Here is a 13,404-nt window from a genome sequence, read left to right as displayed (position 1 = left end):
GTGTTTGAATTTAGAGTACAATTTAAATTTTTGAATTTTGTAATTTAGTCATTTAGGGTTTAGAGTTTGAAGTATGATATAAGGTTTGGGGTTAACTTTTATGGTTTAGGGTTTGAATTACATCAAACTCTATATAAAACCATCACACAAAACATATAAAACCCCTAAACTATTATATATAAATATTTTATAACAAAGCTCTAATCATCATTTGTATCCTTTAATTTTACACTCAAACATATAAATTAAATACAATTATTTTGTTACAAATGATGATTTTTAAATCTAATACAATTATGAAAAATATATGACGATATATAGAATATTTTATAACACAACTCTAATTATCATCTATTCATTACAATTTGATCTACAAACAAAAATTTATATTTCATATAAAACATTCATTATTTTATATATCATCCAAAATATACATACACCAAAGCTAAGTCTAGGGACTTTATCGGTTAAAAAATAATGCCCTTTAAATAGTTTATGAGCTTCATCGTATGGCCATTTTTGTAGTTGTTGTGAGATGAGCTCTTGTGTTGTGGAAATACAGAGTACAATGACTTCTAAAGAGTAGCCTTTCTCTTAGAGCTTAATCCGCCTACTGCAGGTTAGATGCACGGCAACAAATAATCAAAAGAAGTAGAATCCTTTAGCTAAAGGGACAGAGGAACTGAGCGAGAGAATTGCTGTCAGTTTCCAACACCAACATATTGTCTTCATCAACCACTGTAGAAACTGCAATTCTCATTCTTCTTTTTCCTAGTTTAAGGATCTGCAACTCTCATGCTAAACAGCTTACCTACGTAACAGATGCTCTGTATTTGAAGGTTAGAGGCCACTGCTCTGCATTTGTACAGATGCTTTGTATTTTGGAGACCAGAGGCCACTGCCTAGAATCACCACCTACATAAACCATAAACAAGACAACTAGATATCAGTATCAAAGAAAGCACACACATCAAACATAAGATTCAAGATAGATTACAACAAGTCCTGAACCAGAAACAGTTCTATCATAACTGAAACAGATCATAACACAGTTATCTCCTTTTCTAGGCCAGTCTGCAAATCGGTTGACGATGAGACCACCTCCATCAACGACGAACTCAGCGGCAAAGCTCTTGGAGACGGAGTTAGTTTTGCTTTGGATCAAGCGAAGACTGGGACTGAGAAAAGTCAATTTCGCAGAATAAGAGCATATCTATGTCGGATAAGTTGTTGTTAGCGAGGAAAGAAGCGGGGACGTGGTTGAACTCGCGGCGAAACTCTTGGAGACTGAGCTCGGTATTGCTGTGGAGTTGAGTGGCGACGAAGAAGACGAGGATGAAGCAAGGTCGTGGAGTGGGAGGGGAGATGATGAATTTGGAGATTACATAGTCGTCGAGATGGATTACGCCTGATTCAGAGGTTGATATGAACAAGTTCGTTGATGATATCTGAATCAGACTCTGGATCTGAGAAATATGATGATGTCATTGATGATAGGGATTAAACCATCTATGTATGTTGCTCCAAGCATATTCATCATGGCCGAGACAGACTTGAATCTTGGTTGATTATTTGTGAATCGAAGAGAGAGGGTTGTGGTGATTGACGAGGATTTTTTTTCTTAGGGTTATAGGAGAAAGAGGGAAAATGAGAGATAAGAGAGAGGGAAAACGAGAGATAAGAGAGATGGGAGAGGGAACGGTTGTGATTTTCAGTAAGTGTATGGAAGAAACATGATTTTAGGTTCCCGCTTACTAAAATTATTTTATAGCATTTAGGTAATGCTGTTATAGAGTTCGGAAATTTTATACTCATCTACGATAGCAGTTTAGTAAAACGAGTTATAATATTGTGCTATGAATGTGAACTTTTTTTGTAGTGACTGGTGCCTATAAGGTTGGAAATGGTCTGATGAGAATCCAGGATTAGATAGAAGAAACTAGTTATTAATTTCAGTTTGGTGTTAAAAAAAAAAAGATAGAGAAACTAGCAAGGTTCGGTCTGTCTTGCCAAGAGATAAGGCACGGTTCTCTCAATGGATAGTAAAAAGGAGTTGTGGCTCCCTTTGTGAGGTATATGTATTCTCATGAAATTTTAGGTTAAGATCTGACAGAACTTCTAGGATAAGTGTAGTCGTTGAGCTGTCCACTTACCTAATGTTTTATGATAAATTTTTAACATTTTGACTGATAAAGTAGTAAAAACGAAAGCATTCTTAATAGAAATCAAATTTAGAGGACAAAGTAGTAAAAACGAAAGCATTCTTAATTTAACCTTGTCCCAAATCTTTTAAGACTTCTCTCTCAAAAAAAATATGACTGAAGATAAAATGAAGAGGAGCTCTATTTAAAATAAATAAATAAATTTATGACTGGATTTGATTATATCCTTTTACTTCCTTCAATAATTCATAGATAAATTATCCAATGTTATTCTCAAATATGAATTCGTCATATTAGTTTTACTGTATAATTAAATTCTTAAATAATATGTTGAAAAATGTTATATTACATTACTTCATACTTATTTTTCTTTTTCCATCGCATATATTTCATATAAATACAAAAAATGAAATAGTAATGTTAGATGTGATGGGCGGCCACAGGAAGGTCGTCGTCCGGGTGAAGCGGTCGTTTGATACCTGCAAAAGGATTCTCTTTGCTACCAAAAGCTTCGCTGGCAAAACGTCATCCTTTGCTTCTCCCTTAATCTATCTTTCCTTTATTCTCAACTTCAAAAAACTTTTAAAAACATATATATGCTAATATACATACATATACGTACGAACTTGTAGACCGTTCGTATAACTTTGGTGGACGTATTCCAAAATATATCATAATGTATATATCCACTTAGGCACTTACACATGATGATATTTTATTTGAAATTTGTATATAACGTTAAGCTCGGTTTGCCCAAAAAAAAGGATTAAGCTCGGTAAGCGTTCTTCTTGGTACTGTCTGGCTTTCTCGTCGGAACAAGGGTTGTTCTACGTGGGAACAGATTCTTAAGTTTTTGCTTAAATTTTCTTAAGGATTTACTTCAACAAAATGGTTCTTCTATACAGAGAGAAGGCCTAAACTACTTGTTTAATGGCCCATTTAAAGCAAACGCAAGGATCCATAGTGATATTTATTTGGGCCAATATTTCTCAACGATTGTGTACGTCTTTTTCCCTAAGGAGAACTAAGTCGCGTTTTCAGTGTGATGTAGTTGAGATCTAACTAAATTCCCAACGATAGTACCCCTTAACTTTATATGGCATTCATCTTTCGGACATTAAAACCCATCACTTTCAGCTCTTCTGTTTTTCTTTTTTCCTAACTTTTTCTCCAAAATTTATTTGTTTATAGTATTCAGAGATTTTAAATTGAACAGTCTTTCCCTTTGACATAAGAAAATAAAGATTTTTTTTTTCTAAATAAAAGTAATGAAAGTTATTTTTTAAAATGTTATACACCATACATGTGTAAAATGTACATTTTGTAGCCTTGTCGGTCACCATTTGTAGGATAATTATCTACAAGATATGGTGATAATGTGACCGTGCAAAGCTACACAGGTCATCTGTCAGATTGTAACAAGAGAATCTTAGTAGTGATCACACGCAAAGCTAAGATCTTTGCCTCACCACTTAAAGCAATCAAACTTTGTCTTAACCTTACATAGGACATCAAAGTCACAACCAACTTTTTCTCTTTAAATCTTCACTTATTTATAATTTACACTTTTCTGTAATGATGTACTATGTTAAATGCATAACAATCTGGGACCTAATGTAAAATTTATTACAAACCACCACGAGTGAAGGCATATCATATATGAGATGAACACAGCTGAAGATTAATATCATAGAGTTATATTCGTAGGACCTAAAGTCGTAAATGTAAGTTTTGCAAAGTAGCTATATATATTTATAAGTTAATAGAAAATCATAACTTTTTAAAATTCCTAACATATGGTTACGAAAAATATTTCTGTAATGAATGTAATATATATTATGTTGCAGCTTTTGAAGTTTAGTGGTTTTTTTTGTAGGCTACAATTTGTAAATTTAAAAGTGCTGATTAATTGTGTATCTATTGCTCTCTTTTTTGAGCAACAGAGTGTATCTCTTACTCTCAGAGCAATTTGAAACGGTTCCAAATACTTTTTTCACTTACTGAAAAATGATAAAGATAAATGGCATATATTTCGGGTCCATCTCTATATTTATTTTTATATAATTATTTATCAACCCCATCTTCTTCTTCTTATTATATATTCTCCACCTTCTCTATTAAGATTTCTCTTAGAAACTCAACCTTTAATGTACGGAGGTGCATGGATGTGGAACCCTAGTAAAGTTGAAAGATTGGAGGATGATGATGAATCTTGGGAAGTCAAAGCCTTCGAGCAGGACACTAAAGGGAACATTTCTGGTACCACTTGGCCTCCAAGATCTTACACTTGCAATTTCTGCCGCCGTGAGTTCCGTTCTGCTCAAGCCTTAGGCGGTCACATGAATGTCCACCGCCGTGACCGTGCCTCTAAGGCTCATCAAGGTCCTACGGCTGCAGCTGCTGCTAGAAGCGGTGGCCGCAGCAGAGGCGGTAAGAAAGCGTTTCTCAATTCTTGTGTTCTGCCGACGGCGACGCTTATAATCCAATCCACGGCGAGTAACATTGAAGGTTTGTCCCACTTCTACCAATTGCAAAACCCTAATAGCATGTTTGGTCATTCCAGTGATACGGTTAATTTTTATGGTTCGACTTCGTTTCCTTCGAGCAACCTTGACTTTTCGGTATTGAATTCGCCGGTAGAGGTTCCTCCTCGGCTTATAGATTACTCGAAAGGAGATGAGGAGAGCGTTGGCTCGATGAAAGAGACTAAAAGAACATCACTGGATGAGCCTGATCTTGAACTTCGACTAGGGCACAAGCCACCGTGACATTTCACTTTCGTGACCCACTACTTGAGGCATTCACATTCATATCCATTACGCTGAGGCCCTTTACATCTAAATTTAAATTTGTTGTTAAATTCTGAATTCATTATATGTGTATCACAATTAAATTTATTCTGTTTTCATCCTTAACTTCCTTGCTTTCACATATACATGCGCCTAAGTTTACCTACAGATTAGGTACTATACTCACTACAAACCCCTAATTATAAGACTTATATACTTTACCTATAGACTGTCTTGATCATTTTTTGGATTGATCATTATTTGGTTTAGATTTTCTTGAAAAAAGTCAAAGGCTATTTTTATGTTTCTAATTCAAATCTCCATTTGATGGAGACAGTAAACATACATTTTACAGACTTTACTATACTTTTAATTCAGATATTAATAAATGATATGAGTGCTCAAAGCTTTCAAACCATTAAACCTATCTTCAAACTATATAGAAACATTCTAGAATATAAATACATGTAAAATCGCCAGTAATCTATTGCCACAAACGAAAGAAGAAAATTTGTTCTTACCATTTCCATATGCTTTAGGGTTTTGGATTATTGGAATAATGGAGAGACATGTGTACGTTAAAACGAATCTTGCTAGCTTCTTCAGCAGTGGAATGTCATGGCACGTTAACTTGTTTGTACATGCATTTTATTGATGTATACCTTTCTATTATGTATTTTAACTATTTATTGAAACAATATATCGAGATTTATCATAATTTTTTTTTTTTCAAATTGTTAGAGACAATCATTTCTAACAGAGAATTTGTTTTCCATTTTCTAAATAAAATTCATAATCTATAAATAATACAATATATTTTATAAACGCAAATTAAATTTTGGATACTAAATGTTACGGATCCAAAACTCAAAACTTTGAGGTAATTTAAATAGTGAATAGAATAGTGATAAATTTTGATAAGTTTTACAGATGTTACTAAAAAGTAGGACAAGTAGACAATACACACACACACCTATATATATATACAATGTATTATCATTATAGATTATGAGTTGAATAACAACGAAGCTTAACAATAAAGAAAAATCGAATAAAAAATTGATTGAATAAGTTCTTGAAAGTTTTAATCATATTTTCTACAAATAAACTTTGATGTTACCTGCTTTTGATCTTGTCTCCGATGGCACTGTAAGTTAACGCGTGACTGGTCTCGAGCAAGGCATTAAAGAGAGAAAGAGAGAGCGAGAGATAATTTTTTTTGGTGATGTTACCTCTACTGAAACTTTTGTTCGCGATGTTGATTCTACTATCTGGGTGTATATATTTCTCGAAATACTTTTCAGTTCGAACTAATTAAAAAGATACGTAGAACAAAGTAATAGACATATAGAGGAATATCCAAATTAGGGTAAAGCAATAGTAATCGAAAAGTGGACGAAGATTTGAGGACCACTTGTAAATGATAGAAGAGATAGAGAAGGCATGTGAGTTCTTTTTAATTCGTTGCATGTTTCTTCTTATTCAGATCTATTTCTGTCTCCACATACATCATTATTTATTTATTTTTATTTTTTATAAACATTTTTTTCTATTTCAAATACATAGTACTCTCTTCAAATTAGAATTATGAATTCTATAAATTGTGTATATATAATAAATATATATATATATATATATATATTTGACATTATCTTGTCTTGACACCCACATGTGAAATTCGAAAACATTTCAAACTAGGCCATTAGAGTTATGTTGTTTCTAGTTTTGGTCCCCGCTACCACACCATACACACGATTTGTTTTATTAATATATTCGACATGTGGATTTCTGATATAAGTATAACTTTAAAAAATTTACACCAAATAATTGTCAATATCACGCAATACAGATATAATTATATTCAAATTCTAATCTAATAACCCAAACTTTTTTTTTGCGTTAACTGGTTATATTAATTTCACTTAGAGATTCAGTGCCCATTTTAAATCTTGATTATTAGGTTATAACTTGCATTCATCTGTCAGCGGTTATTAAGGTTCTAAAGAAAGCAAATGTAAACATTACTCGTTGCTTTGAAAGAGAACAGAAAATATGCTGACCAAGATTCGTGTAGAAAAGCAAAACTGAGATATCAATTTGTTAGTATGCAAAGAAATTTTAAATGTTTGATGCTAAAACAAATAAAATTAAAGAAGGATTTGTGATATGAGAGAGGCCAGCGAGGAGCAGTCCATTGAATAGAATTCTTTCCTTACATTTATGTCTTCCATATCAACCATCCATTGTCTTTTTAACCTTTGCTTTCATAAATAGCAGACTTCAGTTTGCAATTATTTTGGCAAAAATTGAAAATTATTTACAGTTATCAAGAAGGCCTAATTAAGATGGCTGGGAAGTTTCTCTATCATGTGAAATGCAAACAATAGTCCAGATTTATTCGTTTTTTTGTTTTGTAGACTATTTGCTTATCTTCCACAAAGGGATAATTGCACTCCATCAACGCTAGAAAGAGGTGTTGTAACAACCATAACTCATTCACTTGGGAATTTTTAAATCGAATTAATTCAAACTGACAAGGACATTGGCCGTGCAAACTTCCCATTAGCTATCTTGGTCATTTTTGAACCAAGTGAAGCAGTATTTGTGTGTGTGTGTCAAGTTCAACTCATTTAATATGTAACTACCAGGTTTTTTTAACTTTCAGAGCTTGAGTTTCATCATTCTAATAAAAGATATCTTTCAAAATTATTGATAGTTAATCTTTGACCTTCTTAAGATATCTACAACTCAACTCCATTTTTTATTTTAAAATAGAATAAAATAAAATATAAAGTAAGAAATGTTCAAACATAACTTCATATCTCGTTATGTAATGGAATTTTACTTCATAAATAAAATAATTTATTTGTTTGTTTATTCATTATTCCATTATGTAGTAGAATAAAAAAAATAGAATTTTACTTTGAAAATGCTCTTATGGAATGATGATATATCATACTAGTTATCAATGGAGCAATTGTGGATTAGGACTATGTTTGTAAGCCAAAACAGAAAAATGAAATGTATCCATCACATCCTCTGTCTATAGAACTTCAAACATTGTTGAAATTGAGAATACTTATTTCTATTACATCGATAACAAGAGTTGGCAATTGGTGTACAACCACTACAAAAAAAGAGTCAGTTAGCATCATTTATTTTATTTTTTTGCATTAGTTATAAATGATGTAAAATAGTTTTGCATCACTTAAATAAATGACTCTGAAAGTGCTGATGCAAATAATTTACATCAGTTTATAAATAATTGATGTAAAAATGTTAAATATTTTCATCAATTATTTTAAATGATATCAATATATATCAATTGTAAAAAAGTGATATAAACAATTACATCAATTTTTCTAATGATGTTAGTATTGACATCAATTCAAATAACTGATTTAGTTAATAAATTATTAATTAATAATTGAAGAAATTAATTTATTAAAAAGCACTTTAATAATTATCATATTTATAGTTATTGTTTTAAATATCAGTATCATTTGTAGCTTAGGAAACACATATAAATAAAATATTATTCTGTAACAATTTTTTATTTTCCATTGAAAATATAATGTACGCAAGAAAAAGAGAAAAAAAAAACAGATTATAGAAAGTTAAACAAATTACTTCTAGTCATGAAAGAAAAACATGAAGAATGCAGAGATACAAACAAAAATACTAGTAGTTATATCCAGATTTTTTTTCTTTTCTCTCATTCCTTGTATCTTCTTTTTTCATCTTCAATCTCTATCTTCCTCCATATTTTCATTCAATGTTGTCATCTCCTCATATATCTGCGAATGATTTTGATCCTAACAAAGAATGGTCATTAAGCCCATAAACAATTTTGTTTAAGAACTTGTAATTTTCAAAAACATTTGAAAGTAGAGAAAGAAAAGAAAATAGTACCTCTCAAAAGTTTAATCAGAGTCCTTTGATTAGCAAAACTTCAGCAATCTTTAAACCCCTTCATAAAAAGAAACAAAATTATCATCGTGACTCATACAATTCTTGATCTTGTGGAAATCTGTTTTTGATCGAAATAACCAAAAACAACAAATTTTAAGCTCTGTAAAAAATTTAAGAAACTGTAAAAGATACAAGAAGAAAAGGAGACGAGGAGAATATTGACATAAGAAAATATGCTTTGCTGAAGTGAAACAGTTATAGAAAATCTTTCTTACATTTTAACTGATTAGTTCACGTTTTATGTGGGATTGTGGTTTCCTATTTTCGGGGAACAATAATAGATCATTTTTAGTATATAATTAATAATAAAATTATACTATATTTACTATTTATTTTAGATTTAAATTAATTTCTTACTAGATCATATATTTCAACCAATGCAAATTAAGATTAAAAACAACATCATTTTTATTAAACTGATGTTAGAAAAAATATCGATATATAATTTTTATTAGCATCAATTATTTTATTGATGTAAATCATACATCAGTTTAATAAGTGATATTAACCAAAATAATAAATGCATCAATTGTGTAATTGATGTAAATTTATATAATTGTATCATTTTTGTTTAAGTGATACAAATTAAAAGAAATGACATCACTTCTATTGAACTGATATTAAATTAATTAATAACTAGATTTTGACCCGCGCGCCCGCGCGGGTTTTTGTTCTTTTTTATAAATCAAATATAATTAGTTATTTTTTCAAATATATTTATATGATGTTGGTTTCCATTTAGATTCATATATTCATTTGGATTCAGGTACCCATTTAGATTCGGTTTGGATCTATACGGATTTAGAACTTTTGAGTTTCAAGATTTCAACCATATTAATGAATTTATAAATTTGGTCGAGGTTTAGTTCAGACCCTTCTATGCTTGATTCATGTTCAGATAACCCGTTTAAAATTCATATATATTTTAATTTTCTCAAAGTCTAAAACTAAAATTCATGTCATAAGACCTCTAATCATGTACATATGCTTGGATATTCCTAGTATGTGCAATTAAATCGAATCTATCAAAAAAAATATCCATAAAGAAATTCAAAATAATGGTGAATCGCGTAGAAGATACTATGAAAAATTATTGATTAAAGATTGTTATTAAAAAAATTTGTATATGATTTATAGTTTGTTAATTGCATACCTAGAAATATCATATAAAAGTGTGTACTTTAACAAACCATATTTTTCTTTCTTATGATTGGTCATACTTTAATCTATACAAACAAAAAATCATATAATTTTCTGAGTTAAAAATTTTAAATTATTAATATGATAAAGACTTCTTGGAAGATGATGGTAAGTGAACAACATGAAAATATTTTAATCCGAGGACAATAAGATGTTCTCAAGTTGAATTTTAGCTAACTGAATATTTGATAATTTTATTTTTTAGGGGTAACATACATATACGCAACGTTGGAGAAATCCACAAACGTAACACATGCTGTTGGACGTCGAATCCATAGACACATGCCGTTGGACGTCGAATCGGTTAATTGCATATGTATACATTTTTGTTATTTGCTCATATATTAGTGTTGTGACATAGCCTAGTGTTTAGAGCCTTTTAATAAAACGCTCAAACCCGGGTTCGAGGATCAGTAGGCGCTGGTTTACAATTTTTTAAAAAATTAGGTTAAATAATGAAATTATGAAATTAGCCTTGTCTTCAACCTCCCACTAAGATTTGCCTGCAACCTCCAGCCGTTTTTAAAATTAAATCCTTGATTTCACAGAATTTTTTCATTGTTCTTGTAATTTTTAATGGGATACATCAAATCTAAGATATATATGCGATTTTTAACATAAAAATCATGAAAATTTTGAATTTTGTTCATCTTCGATTTATTGGGTGATTATCATCACTCCTCCATGGATGTAGTCCGATTCGAACAGTGAAATACAGCAGTCTACGGCATGAACCACAGATTGGATATGTATAGATTTTTCAAATTTTATAAAAAGTTATGATAAGTTAAGGTTAAGGGATAATTTGTAAATTACTCCAATAACAGTTTGATTTTGATAAATATATTTTCTATTTTGAATTTTGAAATATACACTTTCTTAATTGTGAATTGACATTTTTACCCAAATTAGAGATTTCAATAATTAATTCAAGGCATGCATAAAAATTATAGAAATTGGAGTAAACAAACAACATTGTTTTCAAAGGGGAAAACAAATTTATTAAGAATCTCCGTAACCAACTTAACAAAAAACAATGGAAGTAACAAAGCAATACAAATCACAGTGACAAACTTAACAACATCAAACCAACACAAATCTTTATACGTCCTTTCTTGGTATTTCTAACTCCAAATAAATAAGAAAAAGAATTGATAAATAATCGAAAGTGAATCAAAATCAAATGAATTCAAAAGCCTATAACAGCTGTAATTCTCACCCCCTGTATTCTCTTTTTTTTTTGTCAATACGCAGAGGGTCTCACTAGCAGAGAGCAAAGGTCTTCAGATTTAACCAAGCTCAAGCTATTATTGCTACTTATCTCTAGCCCTTGCACCTGTCCATTCTGCAGAAACTCCGACACACTCTGAGAATTCGACATCTCCATCGGACGGCTTTGATTGAACCCTCGCATCTGCTGCATCATATCTTGGCCGTTATTGATCGAGCCATGATGATACGGTGGTATCGCCATGAACGTTGAAGGAGAATACTGAACCTGCTGCATTCCCAGTAAGAATCTGAGTTACTAGAGATCTCTCCCGTTTCCATCTTCATCCTCTCCACTTCTTTCCTCAATGCTTCGTTTAAAGCTAACAAGAAAAAAAAAACAAAAGCAAGATATTAAGATCACAAACATCAAAATGCATAGAAAGGATTAGACATTGGTTATTACCATTACGAAGGTGAGCTTGTTGCTCCATTGCTTGTAGCCGGAGCTTTAGCTCTGTGTTCTCGTTTAATAATTTTTCAAAACAATCAAATAATTTAAGATATTATTAAAAAGATATGAGAAATATATTGTATAGATATATTAAAAGAATAATTGGTAGATTCTGTAGTGAAACATTTTTAAAAATCAATTTTAAACAATATATTAGAAATAGAGAAATATTAAAAATGGGCAATTAAGTAAATTTATATATATATAAGTGTATTTTTAAAAAAAAAATAATAATGGTGTAGTTTTCAAATTTTATTCTTATTGGAGTGCATTTCTCCAAATTTTCCCTAAGGTTAATGATAATTGTTTAAATACGTAAACTAAATTGTGATGGTTTGAGATGGTTCGATTAAAATAATTTAATATGGATGGTTTAAATCATTGGTTTAAATCAGTGGCATATCATTGTAATTTTTGTGCAAAACTCTGGTGTAAGTACTATTTGTACTTCAATTTTAATAGATTAGATAACATCAATTACTATTAATGATGTAAAACTATAAATATTTGCTTCAGTTATGAATAAGTAATTCAAAATGGTATCACTTATTTTTGTGATATAATTTAAGTGATACAATTCATTGTTTTTTTTGTAGTGAACCATATTTTGGACTGATGATTGGCTTTCTCAACAAAAACTTTTGCATCTCTTTGTCGTCAACAAACCAACTCAGCTAGGGCTTCACCTTTATTCATCAACTGATTTCGATCGGAATGATGATAATTGGTGAATGTCCGTAAGCAAGGTTTTAGATCCAGGTTAGACTTTTTGTTCCTCTAATTTCAGTTTTATGGCATAGAAGATGAACCGACTTGGATAATTGATGCTTACACCTAATCGGAATTCTACTTGTGATCGTCTAACGTTGTGACTACTGCAACATGGTCTCTTTTTTATATCTCTATAGGTGAAACATCAGAACAAATCGTCTTTAAATACACCTAAGTATCGGCGAGTTGTATGTAGTGACTAAATCTGTCTATCTTAAAGTTTTCACCATCTCATGGAAGCTCTTCCTAAAATAAAATTGGTCTACTCAAAACTTTAACAGCTCATTACAAAAAAAAAAAATCTCAACTTAAAACTATCTATAAATAAAAAAAGACATATCAAAGTAAAATGGCATTCTCACATTTTACACAAAGCCGAAAGACCTAATTATTTCACAAAAACTACATATTCTTATAAATGAACTACAAACCGCTTGACTTTTTTTAAGAGGTATGTAAACAACATTTTAAAAGATTCAAATAATATCAAAACTTTCATGTCTATTCTAATGTCTTAATCGCCGACCTTCAACTTCAACAAACATGAGATTCTTTTAAATCCGCAATCGATATTTTTTAGATAATATCAAATTCTGATTCAACAGAACCGTGTAAACAACACTTCATGAAATTTTTGGCAAAAAAAAAAACACTTCATGAAATCGGACGCCTTACAAGAAACAACCGCATCTTTCTATGCTTTTGTAATCCGAAGTAACTTTCACGCCTTTCGCTGTCCACACATGCTAATTTATTTATTTATTCACTTCCGTATGAATCATTAGTT

At 30.8% G+C, this 13,404-nt stretch overlaps 1 protein-coding gene and 1 long non-coding RNA gene across 2 annotated transcripts; one reads left to right on the top strand and one right to left on the bottom strand.

Annotated features, from left to right (window-relative positions):
- Positions 1–308: 308 nt before the first annotated feature.
- On the bottom strand, positions 309–2,006 carry LOC108848581 (uncharacterized). The gene is made up of 2 exons (XR_001949063.2): positions 1,033–2,006; positions 309–915 (listed from the first exon to the last, which is right to left on the bottom strand). It is a non-coding gene; the product is annotated as an uncharacterized LOC108848581 (long non-coding RNA).
- Positions 2,007–4,238: 2,232 nt separating this feature from the next.
- Positions 4,239–5,119, top strand: LOC108852474 (probable transcriptional regulator RABBIT EARS). Its single transcript, XM_018625979.2, has one exon. The coding sequence runs from the start codon at positions 4,310–4,312 to the stop codon at positions 4,928–4,930; it is 621 nt and encodes a 206-aa protein (XP_018481481.2). The 5' UTR covers positions 4,239–4,309; the 3' UTR covers positions 4,931–5,119.
- Positions 5,120–13,404: the final 8,285 nt, after the last annotated feature.

This window comes from Raphanus sativus, chromosome 4, assembly GCF_000801105.2.
Source record: "Raphanus sativus cultivar WK10039 chromosome 4, ASM80110v3, whole genome shotgun sequence".
Classification (NCBI taxonomy): domain Eukaryota; kingdom Viridiplantae; phylum Streptophyta; class Magnoliopsida; order Brassicales; family Brassicaceae; genus Raphanus; species Raphanus sativus.
Note: the sequence above shows the minus strand (reverse complement) of the source record. Positions and strands in the feature narration are given on the sequence as shown.

Coding starts and splice junctions, on each gene's coding strand:
- LOC108852474 (XM_018625979.2), top strand. CDS start 4,310: ATGTACGGAGGTGCATGGATGTGGAACCCTAGTAAAGTTGAAAGATTG.